This window comes from Bombina bombina, chromosome 5 (genome assembly GCF_027579735.1).
Source record: "Bombina bombina isolate aBomBom1 chromosome 5, aBomBom1.pri, whole genome shotgun sequence".
Lineage (NCBI taxonomy): Eukaryota > Metazoa > Chordata > Amphibia > Anura > Bombinatoridae > Bombina > Bombina bombina.
Window position 1 is genome coordinate 1,118,864,557 of NC_069503.1, and position 25,955 is coordinate 1,118,890,511.

General features: G+C 38.3%; 1 protein-coding gene across 1 annotated transcript in view; it reads left to right on the top strand.

The window, feature by feature from the left end:
• The window catches only part of ADGRB1 (adhesion G protein-coupled receptor B1), a 736,329-nt gene that overhangs the window by 121 nt on the left and 710,253 nt on the right, over nucleotides 1-25,955 (top strand). Inside the window, 7 exon segments of the mRNA XM_053715405.1 lie at nucleotides 1-173; nucleotides 175-201; nucleotides 203-433; nucleotides 435-503; nucleotides 505-582; nucleotides 584-613; nucleotides 22,570-22,576. The exon segment at nucleotides 1-173 is cut by the window's left edge and continues 121 nt beyond it. Coding sequence (XP_053571380.1) covers nucleotides 1-173; nucleotides 175-201; nucleotides 203-433; nucleotides 435-503; nucleotides 505-582; nucleotides 584-613; nucleotides 22,570-22,576 — 615 coding nt within the window.

Sequence of the window (25,955 nt, forward strand, 5' to 3'; positions counted from 1 at the left end):
TTGGATATTTTTCTTCTTTGTCTGTTTTTCCATTGAACTCTTCTCTGTGCTCTTGGGTTATTCAAAACCCTGACCCAAGGAGATATACTTTGTACATGAAGGTCTCCAAACCCCCAGGTATATGTGACTATCAACAGATCAGAACCTCACAATTTGACTCTTTTCTGGAGTCCCACACGTACCTACTTGGGGATGGAGAGTTTTTGATGATGTCTTGAAACTATGTGACAGCTCAGTTCAGTATGCCTTTCTGCAGTCCAATAAACAGTTCCTTCAGATGAGACAGGTCTTACCCAAGCAGGAAGATGTCTTGTTGCAGTGGAAAACAGCCAAACCTAAGGAGACAGATTTCTCTCTGGAATATCTGGTTTTGGCTAACAGGAATCCTAACAAAGCTGTCTGCCAGATGCTCTGCAAATGGTTGGACACCTGTCCTGAAAACCAGCAGTAGCTTCCACCCATGTGGTATCATGCAAACCCCTTGTGCCTGTTCTGATGGGGAGGTGCCAGACTCACCCTAGTGAAATTACTGGGTCAAATAAGAAAACGGATAACTGTATTAAAAATGGGATATACCTGGAAAAACTGCATAAGCAACTCAAAAGACAACGGGGTGATAGACTTTCAAGGTAAGTGCTGAATGCATGGGAATTTACTTTTAACTTGCTGGATTATTCTATATATGGTTTTTCTTTAGATATTTATTGTGTTTTATTTTATTGGTACTAATTTGTATATATTTTGATGTGATTATTAAAAGATGCTCAAGGCAGCAGGGCTACTGTAACAGCTGGATTGTTTAATGCAAACCCCTGCACTATATATTTGTATAACAACATGGAAGGCAATTTTATTTAATATATATATAATTATATATATATATATATAATATATATATATATACTATATATATATATATATATATATAAATATATATATATATATTATATATATATATATATATATACTGTAATATATGTGTGTGTGTGTGTCCCTTTAAATAAACCCACTTTTCAAGTTACTGTGTACTAGCTACTGTCTGCCAGCACACCTGTGGGAGTTGTCACTTACAGCCAATGAAAATGAATATCACAGTATTTAATATGCAATTACAGATAGTTTATTATTGTTGTTTTTTTCATATGCATGCTAGGATAAGTTTTAATTCTATTGCTCCTTAAAGGGGAGTAGTAGGACAATTTTAACTCTTTGCATATCTGCATTTATTAAAAGGTTATACATATATCAATATCCTGTTTGATAACGGATATAGTTCATAAGATTCTTTGTCAGATGTATACATTATTTTATAACTTTACCTGTGCTGACTGTTGGAGTTACTTGAGCATTAGATCTCTTGGTATTTTTCTAAATTTTCCATTTCAGATGAAGAGTGAAAAAAAATAAAAAAAAACAGCAGTGGGTAGAGAATAAGGTAAATTGTATCCAGTAAGTGTTGCTCTACAGTTGTCTGATTGGTTGTGGGTTACATTGCTGCATAGAACAAATTTCCCTTAATATTTGTAACTCACAAGGTTATAGGTGTCTGGATAGAATTCCTGACTAGCTGGACATGGTGTGACTACTTGTAGTGTGTACTTATCACAAGAAGTAGAGGAAATAACATCTTGTTTTAACCATTTGACTACCCGTGAGGGCTGTAATACTTTAGTATGCAATGTTTAAAACCCTCTATTTTAGCCAAAGGATTATTGTGAGAAAAAACAAAACAGAATTCTGTTGCTGTTACAGATTTTGCTTGGAGTAGTAATACTGTCACATTTCAGTGCTGTTGGTCATTGCATCCCATTGATGCAAAATGCAATACATTTAAGTGAGTCTCTGCAATACTTTCAGCTTTTGTCCAGCATATAGTAAACAATGGGTTAAATTTAATAAGAGGCAAATGCCCCCCATTGGTTGCAGGCGTGTTCAATTGATCCTGCAACTGATATTTATTAACCCACTGCTTCCTAAACCCTCTCTGCCAACTTAGAGTTGGGAGATGAAAATAACTCAGATTCTTTTGACCGAGGTGATAAACAAACCCATCTCTTGTGCAATTGGTTGTGCAAGAACCGAGGGGCAGCATTGCCCAAGCGGACACTCATGCAATGCAAAATATGGTGAATGAATCCACCCCACAATGTGTGAACCTTGTCTGAACAATGAAATCTACCCCAGTGTATTACTCCTGCTTATTATTGGCATTATGGAAACAGATAGATCCTTATTTTTTTCTTTGCTGCTTTCAAAGAATTGGATTTAAATAGACACAAGTAAAGCACAATGTTAAATGCTTCTATAACTCTAGATTTGGCATATTTTCTTTTTCATTACACATTCATTAAAGGGACATAAAGTGTGCTCTATTGTTTGCTTATAGCTATGTGTTATATCCACACAAAGGGGATAAAAATAGGTCCAGAGTTGCAATATGCTGCTGACCCTGAGATGAACATGGGCTGGTGAGCCAGTAACAAGCTGCATATGTGCGTAGCCAGCAATCACTGGCCCATGACCGACTCCAGAGTGAAGAGGGGCACTGTAAAGCTGACTTATGCGTGATATATTTAGTTTTTGTGCTTTCCTAGGCAGCTCATATATTTCTAAGAAACTTTCCCCAGGGACACATCCCACACTCATCGCCCTTGCCACCTATACTGGAAGTCTGTTCCATGAAGCAACCAACATTTTCATAAAGAGGTGGTTTTGCAAATTACCCCTGACCTTGAGATCATGACCTCTTCTGCTGTTGCTTTTTTGTGACAAATACATTCAGCCAAAGCTTTATTAAATCCCTTAAAATATGTTTTTAAGAGAAGATAACAACTTGATATCAGCACTATAAACTTCAGTGCACAGGCATCATTTATGACTGCATGTTTGTGTTTAGAGGCACATCAAATTAACATTTCAACAAAAAGCCCTGCAGCCCCAGGATACAATTAAAGCTGTTGGGTAGTGTTATTTTATATTTAACGCAAGATTAGCACTTTTTGCATGTCCCTGCTGTCAATCTTGGAGTATATACAGTTGCTGATTTGTAGATACACTAACATATCCAGGGAATTTATGCACCAATAAGGTTTTAGAATCAGCATCAGGAGTATGAAAATACATTGCAATAAAACATACATGTTTATTGCAGCTATGGAGACCCTGTACACGGTCTGCTAGCAAATTAATGTAAAATAAGTGAGAAGCAAGACAAAATCTTAATTTCTTGGTGTAATAGTTCTAAAGCATAAACAGCAAGCGCAGATTTTTTTATTTTTAATTCTCATTGGTCTCTGAATTTTGAAACAGCCATTTAAAACCTTTTGCTTTTGTGTAAAAAAAATGTTCTTTGGTTCACACTCCATAGAGAGGACAAAAAACAAATTTTGTAATTTAGGTTTTCAAACTGCTGCAAACTACCTAATCTGGTTATTTGATTTGCAGCATTTGACAGTTACAGATTTTGCTTTTTGGCTTTTCTAGGGAGTGTGGAATAAAGCATCATTTTTACACAAAACCAAGAGATGTTTAATGTCCTTTTAATAATTGAATAAGCACTGGTGTTGTGCTGCCCTAGGCACTGAAAGTAAGCTTTCCCCCACTTGCTCCCAGAGCCCAACAATTTTAGCAGAGGCCAGGGACACATGTAACCTCCCAATAAATGACCAGGGATAATGGATTTGCAATAAATGTTAATAAATAAAACATTTAAAGAGCATACAAATGGAAAGGAATCAGAATTACCACTCAGTTCGCTGCTCCCATTAAATGCCGCTGCCCTACGCACATGGCCCTTTGGCCTATATCAAAATACGCCCCTATTATAGGGGAATCTGCCTGCTGTGTAGTTTGTGGATGTGCTGTGCACCTTTGTGAGTAGGTGTAAGAACAGCAGAAGATGAATATGCAGAGAAACATGGTTATTTATCAACATCTTGCTTTGCAGAAAAAGATGAAGGAAAAAGCAAACGTTTCCTTTATGCTATGTCTTGTTTTCTCCCCCAAAGTCCTATAGATTTTTTAATGCCATCTAGTGATTTCAGTGCCTTGATAAAAAATACACCACTTGCCTTGATTGCAGCAGAAAGCAACTCCTTTAAATAAGACAACTACTATTTATTTATTTATTTTTTACTTAAAGAAAAAACATAGAACATTAAAATGGTCTGTTATGCAGCTATAGAACTGAAAACCTAGTTTTGCCTATTTCAGTTGGCCACTTATTTCCTAATCAAGCTGCTATTAACAATGGAATAGTATCTGAAGCAATGTTATAAACTCCCACATGGGTCAGTAATTAGTGACCTCTTGCTTAATGTCACAAATGTAATGAATAAAGTTTATAGGTTGTTGTTACTGGTTCTTTATATCACTTTAACTATTAGTGCATAGTATGAATATCATGCTATATCATGAGGTCTATGTTAGTAATAATAAGCTTCTGATTAATAATTATTAGTCCATAGTATGAATATCATGCTATATCACAAGGTCTATGTTAGTAATAATAAGCTTCTGATCTCATGATATAGGGTGTCGGTGTCAGGACGCACAATGTCTATCTCATGATAAAGGGTGGCGGTGTCAGGGTGCACAATGTCTATCTCATGATATAGGGTGGCGGTGTCAGAGTGCACAATGTCTATCTCATGATATAGGGTGGCGGTGTCAGGGTGCACAATGTTTATCTCATGATCTAGGATGTCGGTGTCAGGATGCACAATGTCTATCTCATGATCTAGGATGTCGGAGTCAGGGTGCACAATGTCTATCTCATGATATAGGATGGTGGTGTGAGAGTGCACAATGTCAATCTCATGATCTAGGATGTCGGTGTCAGGGTGCACAATGTCTATCTGATGATATAGGGTGTCAGAGTGCACAATGTCTATCTCATGATCTAGGATGTCGGAGTCAGGGTGCACAATGTCTATCTCATGATCTAGGATGTCGGTGTCAGGGTGCACAATGTCTATCTCATGATCTAGGATGTCGGAGTCAGGGTGCACAATGTCTATCTCATGACATAGGGTGGCGGTCTCAGAGTGCACAATGTCAATCTCATGATCTAGGATGTCGGAGTCAGGGTGCACAATGTCTATCTCATGATATAGGGTGGCGGTGTCAGGGTGCACAATGTCTATCTCATGATATAGGGTGTCAGGATGCACAATGTCTATCTCATGATATAGGGTGTCGGTGTCAGGACACACAATGTCTATCTCATGATATAGGGTGGCAGTGTCAGGACACACAATGTCTATCTCATGATACAGGGTGTCAGAGTCAGGGTGCACAATGTCTGTCTCATGATATAGGTTGTTGGTGTCAGGATGCACAATGTCTATCTCATGATATACGGTGGAGGTATCGGGATGCACAATGTCTCTCTCATGATATAGTCTGGCGGTGTCAGGATGCACAATGTCTATCTCATGACATAGGGTGTTGGTGTCAGGACACACAATGTCTGTCTCATGATATAGGGTGGCGGTGTCAGGGTGCACAATGTCTATCTCATGATATAGGGTGTCAGGATGCACAATGTCTATCTCATGATATAGGGGTGTCGGTGTCAGGATGCACAATGTCTATCTCATGATACAGGGTGTCAGAGTCAGGGTGCACAATGTCTGTCTCATGATATAGGTTGTTGGTGTCAGGATGCACAATGTCTATCTCATGATATATGGTGGAGGTATCGGGATGCACAATGTCTCTCTCATGATATAGGGTGTTGGTGTCAGGACACACAATGTCTGTCTCATGATATAGGGTGGCGGTGTAAAGATGCACAATGTCTATCTCATGATATAGGGTGGCGGTGTAAAGATGCACAATGTCTATCTCATGATATAGGGTGGCAATGTCAGGTTGCACAAAGCCTGTCTCAGTGTGCACAATGTCTATCTGATGATATAGGGTGGTGGTGAAAGGTTGTGTTACTCAAGGTCTTACTCAAGGTACAAGGTGTCTTCCTCAGTGTTTGTCTCATGATGCAGGGTGTCTGTCTCAGTGTAAAGGGTGTCTGTCTTAGGGGTGCAGGGTGTCTGTCTCAGGGAACAGGGTGTCTGTCTCAGGGTATAGGGTGTCTGTCTCATAGTATAGGGTGTCTGTCTCAGGGTATAGGGTGTCTGTCTCAGAGGTGCAGGATTTCTGCTTCAGGGTACAAGGTGTCTACCTCAGTGTACAGGTGTCTTTCTCATGGTACAGGGTGTCTGTCTCAGGGTGTAGGATGTCTGTCTCAGGTGTGCTCAATGTCTGTCTCGGGGTGCGAGTGTCTGTCTCAGGGGTGCAGGGTGTCTGTCTCAGGGTGTAGGGTGTCTGTCTCAGGGGTGCAGGGTGTCTGTCTCAGGGGTGCAGGGTGTCTGTCTCAGGGGTGCAGGGTGTCTGTCTCATGGTACAGGGTATCTGACTCAGGGTGTAGGGTGTCTGTCTCAGGGGTGCTCAATGTCTGTCTCAGGGGTGCAGGGTGTCTGCCTCAGGGGTGCAGGGTGTCTGTCCTCAGGGTACACAATATCTGCCTCAGAGTGAAAGAGTTTATGTCTCAGGGTGATGGTTGTCTGTCTTCAGACGCAGGTGTCCATCTCAGGTGAAAGGGTGTCTGTGTCACGATACAGGGTGTCTGTTTCAGAGAGTAGGGTGTCTGTGTCAGGGTGTAGGGTGTCTGTCTCAGGGTTTAGGGTGTCTGTGTCCAGAGAGTAGGGTGTCTGTGTCAGGGTGTAGGGTGTCTGTGTCCAGGGTGTAGGGTGTCTGTGTCAGGGTGTAGGTTGTCTTTGTCAGGGTGTAGGGTGTCTGTGTCAGGGTGTAGGGTGTCTGTGTCAGGGTGTAGGGTGTCTGTGTCAGGGTCTAGGGTGTCTGTCTCAGGGTTCAGGGTGTCTGTCACAGGGAGGAATAGTGCCATATGAGGGACGGTGTAATTGTTGCTGTGTCCTCTCTGCAGATCTGGTTTGTACTTCTGCTCCTGTCCAGGTACCTTTTTTCTTTTTTTTCTTTGCAAAGAAATTATCTGTCTCCTTGGGAACAAATAATTCTCTTAGCAGTAATGCTGATTACGAGGTTCTCTGTTTCCTTTAGAGTTACAGCACTGGGAAACTGAAGTATTGTTTATCTTATCTCCTTTGTTGTGGACAAATAAAATACCTTCTGCACTGATCAAGCATTCAATGTGTAGCATGTTAAAGGGTCTGGTTTCTGACTCCTGCAAAATATGCTGCACACTCCATGGGACAGTAGAAAAAAAACCCATAATTATTTATGGTTATGTACAGTTTAAGCAGGTGAAATAAATAAATAAAAAAAAAATTCCCCTTGTGTTGTACAGCATTTTATTTTGTAGTCTAATGTCCCTTTAAATGGACAGTCAAGTCCAAAATATACTTTTTAATTTACCTTTATCACCAATTTTGCTTTGTTCTCTTGGTTTTCTTAGTTGAAAGCTAAACCTAGGAGGTTGATGTTCTAATTTCTTAGACCTTGAAGGCCGCCTCTAATCTGAATGCATTTTGACAGTTTTTCACCACTAGAGGGCGTTAGTTCATGTGTTTCATATAGATACCATTGAGCTCATGCACGTGAAGTTACCTAGGAGTGAGCACTGATTGGCTAAAATGCAAGTCTGTCAAAAGAATTGAAATAAGGGGGCAGTTTGCAGAGGCATAGATACAAAGTAGGAAAAACGTGTATTATTATAAATGTGTTGGTTATGCAAAACTAGAGAATGGGTAATAAATAAAGTGACCATATTGCCGCTTTAAAAAGGGACACATATGAAAAATACATATATCAGGGCTGTTTTCAGGGCTGTTTAAATAAATGTTTTGTATAAGAACCCTGACATATGTATTTTTCATATGTGTCCCTTTTTAAAGCGGCAATATGGTCATCCTAGTAATAAAGGAATTATCTATTTTTTTTAGACAACAAAAATTCTGGTGTTGACCGTCTCTTTAACTCATTTACATAGATGCTGTATAAGGAGTAGGTGCTTGGCAGTTTAGCAAGATCTCTCTTGTGTCAGCTCCAGATATCTTTAAATGGAATTCATTAAATTGAGAAGTAAAATAGTAGATCTGCCTCTGTTTATTTCCCTTAAGGTGCTGCATCTCCTGTTTAACCCTTTGCCTGTCAGAGAAGACTGTAAGACATAACTGTATAATAGGTTTTGGCTCTCTCTGCAATAGAATTTGTTAAGGATTTGTTTATTCAAATGCCTTTTGCTACTGAAATTGGTGACATTTATAGAATTTTATGGAAAATGTATTGAGTTAGTGCCTGACGACCTGAAGGTCTTTGGTCTGGCGACATTACTAAGGAATGCTCACCAGTACTTTTATTTCAGGGTGTCTCGCTAAGGGGCGTATACTGCATTTTCGTATGGGAAGGAGAAGCAGACATTACAAAAGTGCACAATAAAAGTTGTATTTTAAAAATCTTACAAAATGAATAATTGAACCATTCACACCAAAAATACGCAGGGGAAAAATTGTATTGTTAAGGCAAATCAAAATTCTTTACCAGAAATCATATTTTATCAAAAACATAAAATTTGTATGTAAACAGGTAAAATCATATATATGCACATCCGTAAATGGTAATTAAACTACACTGGATGTGCAAAAACGACTTCGTATTTATAAGTACAAAATACAAGTGTAATTGTTGTTTTTTATAAAATGGGCTGAACATGAGCGTTCCATGGGCGTATATGAAACTGTCTCTCTAATCCAGCGTAATTCTGTAAAGATTTTTGCTCTACAGATCTCACCATTTATTCTTGAAACTAGAAGGTGACAAGCTTTTTCTTAAAACACTCAAAATACTTATAATCCTAGTAGAAAAACACATGCATATGAAAATATAGGCAACTGTAAGATGCTACACGCAGAAACCAGCGTAATGTGATTTACAGGATTTTGTTTTTAAAGTGCGCTCCCTGCTCATTGCTAACTTCGCTCCACAGAGCAAAGTGTCCCTTTCCAGTGAGCTCCGTTACTTTTACAAGGAGACATCTTGTAACTCGCAGGGACTGCCCCTTTTTTAAGATAATTCTACCAGGGCAGCCCCTGCGAGGATTGGCGAGAAAAGCCACGTCTGATCTGGCAAAGTTTAGCTAATCGGTCCCTTAGTGTTTAGCAATTCTTGAAAAAAAGCCAGACACAGGTATGATCTGTATTCCATGCATGTCTTTGATGTTACAATCAGTTTTATAGAGCATGAGGGCACTTAGCAGGTCCCTTATGCGCACTGAGTATTATTTTAACCTATGAATATTTGAGAATATTTGAGAACAGAGACACAAAGCGGTTCTTGCACAAGATACTGAAAATAGGGGTTCATCCATTATGTCACATACAGTTGAACCCACATATCAAGTTAGTATAGAGCATATTTTTTCCAAGGAACAAAGGGCGCAAGGCATAGGCACAGGAAAAGAAAAAGGAGGGGCAAGCATAAGTCAGGCAGCAGACAAGCGTTATGGGCTCAGGGGAAATTGCCAGAAGAACAAATACAAGGTCACACAGTAATTAATGTATCTGGGCAGTCTTTAACAGAAGAGGAAAACGATGTATTACATTTAGGCTTGGGTTTTGTACCAGCCCATGGTATCAATCTCCTTCAGACTGTTATAGACGTTAATAAATTTATTCGTAAGTTGACTTTAAAAAAAATTCTTCACAAGGCAAGAAACGTTGGCCCCTTTTACCAACAAATCTTGCCCTCCTTCTAACTTTTTCACATTCCAGCTTTTGATTGTACTTTTGATGAAGCAAATATTTTCATGTCTTTATTGGAATTGGAGTTAGAGTCCCATATAGTCCAACAAGGAGTGGTCAACTGTCATGTGGGCTTTACACCTCCCTCAATTGTATACCCTACCAAGAGTAGAGGCAACGTGTTGGAATTGTTCTATTAAAGGGTAGAGTCAGATTTGAAGGACTTACATGGCAGTTTGACCAAAAGGAAAAGAGTGCAAAATTTGACACTGGCCCCAAAAAAGGCCAATCCAATGAAAACATCATTATAAAACAAGCTGACAAGGGTGGCAATGTGGTAGTGATTGATAGTGAATATTATCTAGCAGAGGCTCATCGTCAGCTAGACGACATTGAGATTTACCAGACACTTCCCACAACTGATTTTCAGAGACTTGTGTTTGACCTTTTGGATGATGGTAGGGAGGCAGGTTTTATAGATAATGATACATTGTAATATCTATATGAAAGGGAACAGGTTATACCAATCTTCCACCACCTCCCTAAGGAGGAAAAGGAACTGTACCAATAATGAAACTTTTTTGTCGGAAAGTTCTATTTTACAACAAAAATTCCTCACTAGAGGTTATAATATAAGTGTGATTGACAGAGCATTTTCTCAGGTACTCAAATTAGACAGATTGTCTTTGTTAGGCAACAAAATTAATACCAGTCATGCTTCTGATCATTTTCAGCACAAAATATTGTAGGACAATATGACGAGGGTAGTCCGAATAGTCAAGAAAAATCTCCCCATCCTCATGGATCATGAACTGTAAAGTCCCATTATCAAAAAAAGCTTTTGTTTTGTTTCAAGGTGCAACCAAACTTTGGGCAATTGTTTGTCCCCCAGCATTGATCCGCAATACAGCTAAACAAAGCAGTTGGCTCACAAGCAAAGAGTAACAATCACAGCTGCAAAGCATGCGGAAATGCTTGGGTGTCCAAACAATTTTAGTCCTCAGTCACACAAAAAGCTTATGACTTAGAGCATTGCACTAACTGCAGGTCTAAATATGTGATTTATTTGGTTGTTTAGAAAAGACAAAAAAGGGTAGCGGAGCACCAATCCAATATGATAAAAAGTAATCTTTATTTAACTTCAAAATAAAACAGAAAAACGACAGGGTGCTGACTCCTTTTAGACTAATGGCACCCTGTCGTTTTCTGTTTTATTTTGAAGTTAAATAAAGATTACTTTTTATCATATTGGATTGGTGCTCCGCTACCCTTTTTTGTCTTTTCCTACAAGCGTGGTAGCACCTCCAGAGGAGATTAATCCTCACTTTCCCTGTTTGACTGCTGCACCGGGAACTACCCGCAGCTACAATCAAGCTTCCTCACTTCTGTCCATGGAGGACGTGTACGAGGACCACGCCCCCCTCACTCTCGAGGACGTCGTGAGGAGGGGTTTTGTTTTGGGTACTGCAGCCTTATGCCAGGACCGGAATAGTACACATTGGGAATTGCACATAGTTGGCTTCTATCTATCCGGAGAACAAGAGGGCAGGCTTGAAGTTGCACACCCCAGGACCAGATGACTACGAAGAGAGTGAGGGGGAGACAGCAAACTCCACTCGGTGGAGCTCAGCATTGAGGAGCGGGTGAGTCCGGCAGCAATAAGTTGTTGCTTATGTTGAACTTTCAATTTTTCACCGTCCAAGTACACTGTGGGTGACATTAGAGAGAATACCTCTTGCTCTTATTTGGTTGTTTGTCATTCTTGCAACCTACAATATGTAGGATTGACGGCGAGAGAGGCCAGAGTGAGAATTAGAGAACACCTCAACGACATTGACAATGTTAATTCATGTTCTGCCTTGGCAGAACATTTTATTGTGAAACATGGCTGTAAAGTTATACATTTCAAATGGCTAGTCATAGACCACATTAAAATACAATCTAGATGTCCTCTTAGCGAGGAAAGAGGCCTTTTGGATATTTACTCTGAAAACAAGAGTACCCAATGGTTTTAATATAGATTCTAACATTATTAATGTCTGGAATTCATTTTTAATGGAATCATCATGTTCTCAGAGTATTATCCTTTTCATATTGTAGAACTTTTTGACTCACCTTTATGTGATAAAGGTCACTTGTGATGTCCGTCATTGCTACAGTATCGAAGGATGCAAACTCACATTAACCCCTCAGATGCCAGAGAGGGTGATTATCAATGCATTAATATTCTCTACGGCAATCAGTGGCTTAGCCCTGTCATTAAGCCTCATAAAAAAGGTTAATTATGCATACTTTAAAAGACAAATCTTTGCTGTGCCCTTTCATTATATATATTCTCCACTTTTTCAGTAATTTAGCTCTGAAAACTGTAGTGTTTCTACTCTCCTCTAAAATACTGGAGCTTGTTAATTTTTACTATTAATAATTGAACATTCAAATGTTACCTTCATTTAGGGAAAGCCAACATTTTTATAAATACAAAAAAATGAAAAATAAAAACTTTCGGCATTTTAACATTTGATGTTGTTAAAACTATAAAAACTGTAGAATTCTGCACATCAGAGACCAAATGGCTTTCCACAGTTTATATATTGTGCATATTACAACCTGTCTGATATGAGAAGGCTAGGAGAATAGTAAAACCCATGACTGTTTGGCATGTATACGCATTCAAATATTCCTTAACCAGTTAATGGATGCGACAAAATGTTTGCCTTTCCATAATCATTATCTTACTTATATATAGAAACATAGAATGTGACGGTAGATAAGACCCAAAAAGGCCCATCAAGTCTACCCATATTACATGTGTATTTGACTGGGCCTTACTGTTGCACTGCTGCATTGTCTACTAAATTTTAAATAATATGAAATAATAATTCCAAGTCCTGTTCCTCTTTAGTTACAGTCCAGTAATGTACTATTGAGACTGTAATTAGCCTTTGAGTTTTTAGATCCTATAAGCATCATTTGCTCTTGGTAATATTACATTTCAGATTCCATTTATTTGCCCAGTCCTCCAGTTTTTTTAATATTACTGTTCATTGGATCAACCCCTCCTGGAACATCAACTCTGTTACAAATTTTTCTATCATTAGCAAACAAGCAAACTTTCCCCTGAATCCCACTTCCAATATCCCTTATGAGCTAAACAAAACAGGCCCAGAGAATTGACCCTTGGGGAACCACCACTAGTAACTGACCCATCATTTAATTGTACTCCATTCATTGCAACCCACTGCCTTCTATCCTTAAGCCAGCATTCTACTCATATAAAGGGATATGAATCACAAAATGTATCTTTAATGATTTAGACAGAGCATTGCAAATTTAAACAACTTCTTAATTTACTTCTATTATCACATTGGGGCCTATTTATTAAAGGTCTTGTGGACCTGATCCGACAGTGTGGATCAGGTCCGCAAGACCTCGCTGAATACGGAGAGCAATACGCTCTCCGCATTAACATTGCAACGCAGCCCCCTGCTGACTCGCGGCCGTACTCGATCGGGTTGATTTCCGGCGATTCCTGTCCGCCTGCTCAGAGCAGGCGGGCCAGGGTTATGGAACAACGGTCTTTAGACCGCTGCTTCATAACTTGTGTTTCTGGCGATTCTGAAGACTCGCCAGAAACACGGCCCACAAGCTCCGTACGGAGCTTGATAAATGGGGCCCCATTGCCTTATTTCTCTTGGTATCTTTTGTCGAAAAGCAGGTATGTAAGCTCAGGAGCGTGGACATTTCTGGAGCACTATATGGCAGCAGGTTTCCAAGAATAGTATCCATTTGCAAGACCACTAAACGGCAGCACTATTTCCTGCCATTTAGTGTTACAGACACCTACCTAGGTAGATTAGCTCTTCAACAAAGATTAACATGGTAAACAAAGCAAATTTGATAATATAAATCACATTTTTAATGGTCTGCTCTGTATGTATCACAAAAGAAAATGTTGGGGTTCATATCCTTTTAAGGGTAGATACTTTTTAAACTTGCAATTTGTTGGCCATTCTGGGATTAGAATATTAACCAGGGTCTGGTGTACCTATACTCAAACACCAAGGCGGCACTAATAAGATTCGCTGTCTTTCAACCTATGGATTTCCACCATTTAATTAGCTGAAATTGTAGCGCTTTATACTTTTTTTTTTTCCTTATAAACCCAAGCTAAATATTATTGCCAATTTGGCACACAGAACTCAAAAGTGCTTGCCCACCCCTATACTAAAGTATAACATTTGTGGTGCAAACATTTTGGTTACAAATATAAATACCAAGTTTGCAAGGGGGCATAGGTAGGGATTACAGTTTTTGCTACCTGTTCCCATAAACTCAAACTTTTTTTGAAGCTTTTGGGGACAGGAAGGTGACGTTCCTTGTGGGTGGTGCTTTGATGAGAGGGGGCAGGATCATTATTGTGTCATGGGTGGCGTTAGGATGTAATGTGGATGGGGTAGAGTGGGGTCCGCAATACCATAGGGTAAAGCCAGAGATATTACCACAAAATAAAGGACATTTGCTCTGGCAAGGGGAGCTTCAGGCATAAAAGAGAGCACACTGCAAGATCAGTGTCATTTGGGGAGGTCAGTATTCCTAACTTTAATTGCAATTTATATGTTCCCTTCTCCCTGCAATACTTCTTTCTGACAATTTAAAATGTACTCTAATTACAAATTCCTGGTAGTTGACACCTTGAGATTTTAGGGTGATATAGGAATTAATAACAACCCCTTTGCACCCCTGAGGTATGAGCAGGGACCTACAATCATCAGATTTAACAGCTGAGTTATAGGACGTGGAGAAGGATCTGCTTGATCAGTATATATATATATATATATATTATATATATATATATATATATATATATATACATGTTTCATCTACATTAGCTTAGATTCTGTTAGCAGCAGAACAACCTACCAGAAGAAGCCAGTACTAAGATTAAGATTACTTCTTTAACTCAGGCTGGATAAAAAATGATAGAACTCAATTTGGAAAATGGTTTTAATTTCGTGTTGAGCAAAAACTAATCCTTTAATCATCGAAAGCCTGGAAAAAAACATGTTGAAATGGCATCTGCACCAACTAAGCTGTCAGTTCCCATTTTGTATCTGCAGGTACAGAAAACCTCCTCCGGCTAATATTTCTGTTGGGATGTGATAAACATCAGCGCAAGGTCTCTACAGCTCACTCGCATGCCATAAATAGATTTTTTGTTTGCAGTACTATTCCAACCTAAGGATTATGTGCATAGAATTCAGTTATTACATAGTTTCTAACCATTTTGATTCTATTTAAGCATACAAAAATAATCATATCTCATAAACACAACTTGCTATATATGAAATATACATGTTTGGAATTCTTTATGTTGTTTCTTTAGTTTTAAGAGATAAATCGTAATTTTAAAAATCATACAAAACAAATAATTGAACCATTCACACAAAAATATACAGGAATAAATTGTATTGTTAAGGTGTGTCAAAATCGTAAAACAAAATTGTTCACTAAAAATGGTATTTTAATCAAAAACGTAAACATTGTAAGCAACTTACACAGGTATAAAACTTATTAAATATGCACAGTGTAAATCATAATTTAAGTAAACTGGATGTGCAAAAAACACATAGAAATTCATGCATACAAAGAGAGAAGTGCTCTACAAGGAACGAAAAGCTCATTAGCTAGTTCTATGGCGAGTTACCACCTAGGAGCAAGCCCCATTTAAGCCCAGTTGTGCTTCTCACAGAGGAAAACTTTCCTGAAGTATATCAGTCTGATCCCGCTGCGTAAGGTCAGTCCAGCCCTGAATTACCAGGCAATTCTCCTCTGAACAAGGAACATGACAACCTCAGATGATTGTTTCGGCCTTCTGTGGGAAATCGTCAGTGAAGTGCAGCCATATGGGAGACCTTACCAGGGTCATAATACAATTCATACAAAGAGAGCAGTGCTCTACCCAGGAACGAACAATGACCCAGTAGCTTGTTCTATGGCAAGTTAACCACCTCAGGTGCAGCCTATTTAAGCCCAGTTGTGCTTTTCACAGAGGAAAACTTTCCTGAAGTATATCAGGTCCTGATCCCGCCGCGTAAGGTCAGTCCAGCCCCAAAATACCAGGCAATTCTCTTGTTAAGAAAGGGATTGGCTGGTATTTTCGGGACTGGACTGCACTGTTTAGCTAGGGTCAGACTGATATACTACAGGAAAGTTCTCCTCCTGTGAAAGGCATATGTTGAGCAAAAAGAGGCTGCTCCTAGGATGGTAACTCGCCGTAGAACAAGCTATCGTGCTATTGTTCATTCCCAGGCTAAACACTTCTCTCTTTTATTTATACATAGAAATTCATACTTCCAAATAAAAAATACAAAACAAGATTGTTTTATTATTATAAAGTGTGGCTGAACATTGCCGTGTATGAAATAGTTTTTTTACCGCTTAGTGCAGTTAGGACAACATGGAGCGTCTTATGTTATTCAGCGTCCTGCACCTCCTGCTTTAAAGAAACTGTGGGTCAAGCATAGTATAGTAGGCAATCCCCCAGGATCCGATCCCAGTGTTAAAGTGACTTTCTGATTCCTGCAAATGTTTACTTCTGAACTTTGTTCTGATCGGGAACATTTGCCCCTGTCAAGAAGGGTTAAACGCAAGCATAATTATCTAAACATTTTCCACCCTACAGATACGGTTTCTTCTTGCAAACTAAAAGGTGAGAGGTTGTGACAAAATACGCAAAAACACTAACTACTCTGAAAGGAAAAACATATACATAGGAAAATAACAGCGATTTTAATGTAGAGGGCACTGAAACTTGCTTGTGAACATTTGATCATCAGGACCACAGTGAGACACCCTGTTTTATGTTTAAATCTTTTTTATTGAAAAAGAAATAATTAGTAATTTAATACAACCACGGTGTGAGGGACAACATGTAAAAATACATATCAATTACTATTTCCTGTGAGTTCTTTAAATATTCCGGAACATCATTTGGTTAGAAGTGGAGAGAGTCTATTCCAGGTTTGGTGAATTCCTTTCCGGATAGTCCATATTTAAAGTCTAGATTCAGTAGGGACTCTCGAACAGGAATTAAGCTATGTGAAAGTATTAGAATCCTTTCCTTTCACCCTAGCAAATTTAAAGGACAGAAGGGTGTTTGTCCCAACAATGAGTAAGTTGAACATTAAAACATTGGTTGATAAAGTTAAACTCAGTGAACATTAGAAAGATGAATAAAGAGTAAATAAATACCACCGATTCTCCAGTCGAAACAAAAAAAAATTCTTTAGGTAGCTTATTGATTAATTAAGAGAGATGCCGAGACCCTCTCCCCGAGTCTGATCATTCTGTATCACTCTTTCCTTCAAGCATCTTATTTAGTTGTGTGTGGAGACCCCCCTGTTTTAAGGGTAAAAAAGTGGAAAAATAAAGTATGGTAAGCTTAGAACAAGTTAAGATACCTAGGAGGGGTGGTAAAGGGAAATGTATTGGTTTATCTAACTAAAATATGACTGGACAGTTTTTTGGTAAACATATTTTATTTCAGTTAATTATATATGATGATAAACTAAATTGTGCTTCATGAAATAATTTTACTATTGAAAAGTTTAAATGTTTTTAATTTTAGTTTTATTTATACATTTATGTGACAATTACCACTTAAATTATGTAAGTATAAATAGCAAAAAAAAATCACTTATTTGCAAATAATAATTATAACCACTAGGTGGCAGTATATATTTGTATCTTTTTGGTGCCTAAAATGCACTATTTTAACACAATTTTTGTAGTTAAAAGTTAAGCATGAATAAGGCGGTGTGTGCCGAAACGTTGCTTGTTGTAACCTGTTGGACACTGCACTGATGAAAAATAAAGATCTTTTAAATTTGGAGTCTCTACCCACTTTAAGCATTCTTAGAGACTCTCGCCAGCCAAGAAACCTTTATAGAATCTGTCCCATAGTACGGGTGAGATTTCTTACAGAATCTTGCAAGCCCAGATAACTTTAGATAACTGGACCCTGAAACATATCCATTGTCATTACATACACGTAAGAGGTCAGGCATTAAGCATCTGCAGAGGAGAAGAAGGACCCTCCGTGGCTTGTAAATTAGGAAGATTTAGTGTTTGGATTGAATGATTGGATGGAGTGGAATCTATATATTGGATGAAGTGGAATAAATTATATATATAATATATATATAAATATATATATATTACAGTGCTTGTTTTGTAAAAGAAAAGGTGCAGACACTCAAAAAAAAGATGCCGTACTCACATTGATTTTTGATTGATATTTTCTGAATAGTAACTTTGAGTAAAGCCAACGGACAAGATTATTTAAAATGTTTGATGCATTTTGCAGCCCCCACTTGTGAAGCCTAGAGTATTTACATGATAATTACAAATATAACCTCTTATGAGTTGGCAGAGTACCCCCACAAAAAAGCCCTGTGTGTATATATATATATATATATACTGTATATAAAATTTGAGAGCCACGTTATGGCCCCTATATCTTAGGCTGGACAAACATACTCTAATCAAACCAATTTGACTAATATTTTATTTTTAAAGAATTGCAGAAAATGTCATGCATACTTAGGAATGAGTGGCAGCACTAATTTTTAACTAAGGGGTTAACATTCACCATCACAGTTTATATAATAAATGTTTAGGGTGTAGATATTATTGCAAAAAGCAAATTATGGATTCAATTCTATTACCTCTGTTTATAGCATTTCTGTAAATGAGCATATATATCTGCAAGCACTTGTATATTGTTATTTTTTAATATCTCAAATCTTTTCTGCACTATTCAGGGAATACTTGAAAAAAATTGAAACAATTCAGTTGCATCATTTTGTTCCTTTGGTTTTTTTTTAGTGTAATTTCTAAGATTATGTTATAGCAATGCAGTAGATTCCAATTTGCAATTCAAGCATCAAATACAATTTAACAGACGTAACTGACATCTTTTGTTTGAAGTTAAGTTCTCAAAAAAACTTTAGTGGATTTAGAAATAAAGTAGTATTTGCAAATTAGTGTCTGTGTTTTTGTACCATTCCCAGGAAGCTCAAAGCGTTCTTAAAGAGACACTGATAGATTTTTAAAATCAACACAATTAAAGGGACCATTGTATGCAAACATATTTTTTCCCAAGTAAAATCAAATCATTTTAAAGGAAAATAAGTTCAAAAAAATATTGTTGTTTTAGAACATTTTATTACTAATTGTTTATTGCATATAACTAGTGTTTAACCACTGCAAAGAGATTAAACACACAATTAAAGTTCACCCCAGGAGCTACAATTCTGACACATATGGTGAGCCATTGACAAGAGGCATAGGTGCGGTTACTGCGTAATCTGTTGGCTCTCTACATGTAACTGATAATAATAATAGCTAAATTTGATAAGAGATGTGGAATGTAAAAGTATCTTAAATTCCATAACTTTATCTGAATCATAAAAATGTAATTTAATTTTGACGTTTAAGTCCCCTTTAAAGGGACATGAATCAACAAAAATGTCTTTCATGATTCAGATACAGCATACAATTTTTTCAATAACTTCACAATCTAATTCTATTATCAAATTTGTTTAATTCTCTTTCTTATCCTTTTTTAAAGGATCATCAATGCACTACTGGAAGCTGACTGAATACATTGGGTGAGCCAATGGCAAGAGGCATATATGTGCAGACACCAATCAGCAGTAGTTCATTGCTGCTCCTTAGCATACCTAAGTATGCTTTTCAAGAAAGGATACCAACAGAACAAATTAAATTAGAGAGTTGAAGTAAATTGGAAAGTTATTTAAAATAATATGCTCTATCTGAATCGTGAAATAGTTATTTTGGCTTTCATGTCCCTTTAAGTTTTCAACATTTAAAGCTTAACATTTACTGACAGTTCCCTTCAGAATTTCATGTTGTTTTGTTTCCGAACATTGGCAGGTGTGTTAGTGAGTGTGGGAGGTACTTAGTAATCAGGGAGGAACTGTAGTATTTATGTCATTTTGTAACGCTTTGTCAATTGCTGACTTAAACCTCAGGGGCGCGATCCGATATAGATCGCAGTTTGCGGCGCAAGCGAGGGAACCCACGTCGCCCGCAGTTTCAGCTCGCAACTCGAGCCATCCAATATGCGGCGCCGTCACTTGCTAAAGTGGCGCAAGTCTCACAAACCAGCGATGTCCAGAAATCTGCGTAAGTACAGATTTTTGGAGTCGCCAGTGATTTGCGCCACGTTAGAAACTGCCGGCGCCTATAAAACCTGACTAAAGTCTAAATCACCCGCACTGTCTAACACGCCTCCTAATCATAGCCCGACACGTCTAACCCTCTATCCGCTATCCCCCCTCACTAGCCTAACAATAAAAAAGCTATTAACCCCTAAACCGCCGCTCCCGTACCCCGCCGCACCTAATAAAGTTATTAACCCCTAAACCGTCGCTCCCGTACCCCGCCGCCAGCTATATATATCTATAACCCCCTAAAGTGAGCCCCTAACACCGCTGCCATCTATCTTAAAATTATTAACCCCTAATGTAAGCCCCTAACACCGCCGCCATCTCTATTAAAATGATTAACCCCTAATTTAATCTACCTACCCCGCCGCCAGCTATATTATCTATATTAACCCTAAGTATATTATAGTTAATATAGGTATTACATTATATATATTAACTATATTAACCCTAATTATATTAGGGTTAATATAGTTAATATAGTTACTATAGTATTTATATTAACTATATTAACTCTATCTAACCCTAACACCCCTAACTAAATTTATATTAAATTAATCTAATTCATTTATAAACTAAAATATTCCTATTTAAATCTAAATACTTACCTATAAAATAAACCCTAAGATAGCTACAATATAATTAATAATTACATTGTAGCTATGTTAGGGTTAATATTTATTTTACAGGTAAATTGTTAATTATTTTAACTAGGTACAATAGCTATTAAATAGTTATTAACTATTTAATATCTACCTAGTTAAAATAATTACCCAATTACCTGTAAAATAAATCCTAACCTAAGTTACAAATACACCTACACTATCAATAAATTAAATAAACTACAAACATCTATCTAAAAATACAATTAAATTAACTAAACTAAATTACAAAAAAAACCAAACAGCTAATAGAATGCGAGCTCAATCTGATTGACTGATTGGATCAGCCAATCGGATTGAACTTGAATCTGATTGGCTGATTCAATCAGCCAATCAGATTTTTCTAACTTAATTCCGATTGGCTGATAGAATCCTATCAGCCAATCGGAATTCGGCGGACGCCATCTTGGATGACGTCATTTAAAGGTACCTCATTCGTCGTTCAGTCGTCGGCCGGGATGGATGCTCCGCGGCGGCGGAGCGAAGAAAGAAGATTGAAGATGCCGCCGGAAGAATGAAGACTTTGCTGCCGCTTGGAGGAAGACGTCGCCGGAGGAAGAATTCTTCTTTGCCGCTTGGAGGAAGACATCGCCGGAGGAAGAATTCTTCTTTGCCGCTTGGAGCAAGACATCCCCGGATCGGATCAGGAGTTCGGCCCGTGGTGTGGTGAAGACAAGGTAGGGAGATCTTCAGGGGGGTAGTGTTAGGCTTTTTTAAGGGGGGTTTGGGTGGTTTTAGAATAGGGGTATGTGGGTGGTGGGTTGTAATGGGGGGGGGGTATTGTATTTGTATGCAAAAGAGCTGAATTCTTTGGGGCATGCCCCACAAAAGGCCCTTTTAAGGGCTGGTAAGGTAAAGAGCTTTGAACTTTTTTTAATTTAGAATAGGGCAGGGAATTTTTTTTATTTTGGGGGTTTATTATTTTCTTAGGGGGCTTAGAATAGGTGTAATTAGCTTAAAAATCTTGTAATCTTTTTTTATTTTTTGTAATTTAGTGTTTGGTTTTTTTTGTAATTTAGTTTAGTTAATTTAATTGTATTTTTAGATAGATGTTTGTAGTTTATTTAATTTATTGATAGTGTAGGTGTATTTGTAACTTAGGTTAGGATTTATTTTACAGGTAATTGGGTAATTATTTTAACTAGGTAGATATTAAATAGTTAATAACTATTTAATAGCTATTATACCTAGTTAAAATAATTAACAATTTACCTGTAAAATAAATATTAACCCTAACATAGCTACAATGTAATTATTAATTATATTGTAGCTATCTTAGGGTTTATTTTATATGTAAGTATTTAGATTTAAATAGGAATATTTTAGTTTATAAATGAATTAGATTAATTTAATATAAATTTAGTTAGGGGTGTTAAGGTTAGATAGAGTTGATATAGTTAATATAAATACTATAGTAACTATATTAACTATATTAACCCTAATATAATTAGGGTTAATATAGTTAATAATATAATGTAATACCTATATTAGCTATAATATACTTAGGGTTAATATAGATAACATAGCTGGCGGCGGGGTAGGTAGATTAAATTAGGGGTTAATCATTTTAATAGAGATGGCGGCGGTGTAAGGGGCTTACATTAGGGGTTAATAATATTAATATAGCTGGCGGCGGTATAGGGGGATTAGATTAGGGGTTAATAATTTTTATATAGGTGGCGGCGGTGTAAGGGGTCAGATTAGGGGATAGATAAGGTAGATGACAGCGGTGTAAGGGGTTCTAATTAGGGGATAGATAAGGTAGATGACAGCGGTGTAAGGGGTTCTAATTAGGGGATAGATAAGGTAGATGACAGCGGTGTAAGGGGTTCTAATTAGGGGATAGATAAGGTAGATGGCAGCGGTGTAAGGGGTTCACATTAGGGGATAGATAAGGTAGATGGCGGTGGTTTTAGGGGTTCACATTAGGGGATAAATCAGTTAGATGGTGGCGGTTTTAGGGGCTCACAGTAGGGGGTTAGTTTATGTAGATGGCGGCGGGGTCCGGGAGTGGCGGTTTAGGGGTTAATAACTTTATTAGGGATTTCGGGGGGGGATCGCGGTTGACAGGTAGATAGACATTGCGCATGCGTTAGGTGTTAGGTTTATTTTAGAAGATCGCGGTTGACAGGGAGATAGACATTGCGCATGCGTTAGGTGTTAGGTTTATTTTAGAAGATCACGGTTGACAGGGAGATAGACATTGCACATGCGTTAGGTGTTAGGTTTATTTTAGAAGATCGCGGTTGACAGGGAGATAGACATTGCGCATGCGTTAGGTTTTAGGTTTATTTTAGCAGCCAGTTTAGGGAGTTACGGGGCTCCAATAGTCAGCGTAAGGCTTCTTACGGCTGCTTTTTGTGGCGAGGTGAAAATGGAGTAAGATTTCTCCATTTTCGCCACGTAAGTCCTTACGCTGCATATTGGATACCAAACTGCGCTGGTTTGGTATACCTGCCTATAGCCCAAAAAACTACGGGCGACGGCAGAAATATACGCGCGTAACTTCTAGGTTACGCCGTATATGTGATACCAAACCAGCGTAAATATTGGCGTCGCCGGCTTTTGGGGGCGACGATTTTTATCGGATCGACCACTGTTTTTATTTTTTCTAATTTCAAAATGTTGGGCATTAACATAATTTGCCTTTTATAATTTGTTTTTATTTTTGACCTAACAATTTTTGCATATTAGAATATTACAGTTGACTTATTAAAAAATGAAGTTCCCAATTGTCCTGGATTTTGTGAGATTGCTACAGTTTGAGACATCTGTATCCTCCTGCATCTCTCTCTGCCTGGATTCTAGAAGTAAAACCAGAAACTATCTAGCCAAATTCTTGGCCAAACTGACCCTGCCCATAGCATGCTCACAGATCTCCCTATTCCAGCCTAAGACTCCCAGTCCCAAACATGACTAAGTATATATTGCCTAAACCTGTCAATTACATGGTCACAGATCTCCCTATCTTAGCCTAAGACTCCCAGTTCCAAACATGATCCAGGATGTATTGCCAGACCCTACCCATAGCACGCTCACGGATTTCCCTATCTCAGCCTAAGACTCCCTCTCCCAAACATGATCCAGGATGTATTGCCTGACCCTGCCCATAGCATTCTCACGGAACTCCCTTTTCCAGCCTAAGACTCCCAGTCCCAAACATGACCCAGTACATATTGCCTGACCCTACCCATAGCACGCTCACTGATCTCCATATTTCAGCCTAAGACTCTGAGTCCCAAACATGATCCAGGATGTATTGCCTGATCCTGCCCATAGCACGCTCACAGATCTCCTTATCTCAGCCTAAGACTCTGAGTCCCAAACATGATCCAGGATGTATTGCCTGTCACTGCCCATAGCACACTCACGGATCTCACTATCTCAGCCTAAGACTCTGAGTCCCAAACATGATCCAGGATGTATTGCCAGACCCTGCCCATAGCACGCTCATGGATCTCACTATCTCAGCCTAAGACTCAGAGTCCCAAACATGATCCAGGATGTATTGCCAGACCCTGCCCATAGCATGCTCAAATATCTCACTATCTCAGCCTAAGACTCTGAGTCCCCAAACATGATCCAGGATGTATTGCCAGACCCTCGCCCATAGCACGCTCACGGAACTCACTATCTCAGCCTAAGACTCAGAGTCCCAAACATGATCCATGACTGTATTTGCCAGACCTGCCCATAGCACGCTCATGGATCTCACTATCTCAGCCTACAGACTCTGAGTCCAAACATGATCCAGGATGTATTGCCTGTCACTGCCCATAGCATACTCAAAGATCTCACTATCTCAGCCTAAGACTCTGAGTCCCAAACATGATCCAGGATGTATTTCCAGGCCCTGCCCATAGCACGCTCACGATCTCACTATCTCAGCCTAAGACTCTGAGTCCCAAACATGATCCAGGATGTATTTCCGGACCCTGCCCATAGCACGCTCACGGATTCTCCTATCTCAGCCTAAGACTCTGAGTCCCCAAACATGATCCAGGATGTATTGCCAGACCCTGCCATAGCACACTCATGGATCTTGTAATCTGGAACTATAAATGCTAAAGGAAGGAAGGCTTGCTATTTGAAACTGGGAAAAATAAAGATGAATCAAACGCTCAATGAACTTTTTAATATAATCTTGAATTTAAAGGGACAGTCTAGGCCAAAATAAACTTTCATGATTCAGATAGAGCATGTAATTTTAAACAATTTTCCAATTTACTTTTATCACCAATTTGACTTTGTTCTCTTGGTATTCTTAGTTGAAAGCTTAACCTAGGAGGAACATATGCTAATTTCTTAGACCTTGAAGGCCACCTCTTTTCAGAATGCATTTTAACTGTTTTTCACCACTAGAGGGTGTTAGTTCACGTATTTCATATAGATAACAATGTGCTTGTGCACGTGAAGTTATCTGGGAGCAGGCACTGATTGGCTAAACTGCAAGTCTGTCAAAAGAACTGAAATAAAGGGGGCAGTCTGCAGAGGCTTAGATACAAGATAATCACAGCGGTTAAAAGTGATATTAATATAAACTGTGTTGGTTATGCAAAACTGGGGAATGTGTAATAAAGGGATTATCTATCTTTTAAAACAATAAAAATTCTGGTGTAGACTGTCCCTTTAACTATTTTATGAATTCAACAATCTCACGGGTGTCTATAAATCAAATCCATTAGCTACCAGCACCTGTAGGTTATTATCTGAAAACACCACTTTTCTACAAATCTGTGAAATTAAAGCGCTATTAAACCTTTCTTTAGAAAGAGTATTGGGCAAACAGATTATTGACTGGACATTTTGCAGCTGAAGAATTAGAAGCCTCAGTACATTTTTATGTTTTTTGTATAAGTGTGTTTTGAGTAAAATATATAAAATGACAGATCTACTAACAGGTTTCCCTTACACCTGCTATAATTCTCATTAATGATGTTCTAGCAGACAAACAATCGCATAGTTAGACCTGATAGAAAATCTTTATAAATAGGGAGGTATGTTTTGTTTTTTTCATATGTTCTTTTTTTCAGTATATTGCAGGATATGATGGAGAGATATTGCTGTTCATGAGTCATTGTGCTATTGATTTGGCTGTCAATATATATCTGTGCAAATTGACGTTTTTGTTTATAAGTAGCTGAAAAGGGATTTACAGAAAGATTCTCCTCAGTTAGGTCCAACTCAGGCTTTATAGCGTTTCCTTCTGCCACAAAGAAAAAGACAAATGCGAATATCATCACAAACACGAATATGGTGATTAAAGCGACACGGAAACCAAAATGAAGTTTTCATGATTCAAACAGAATTGTAGGATTAAGAAAAAA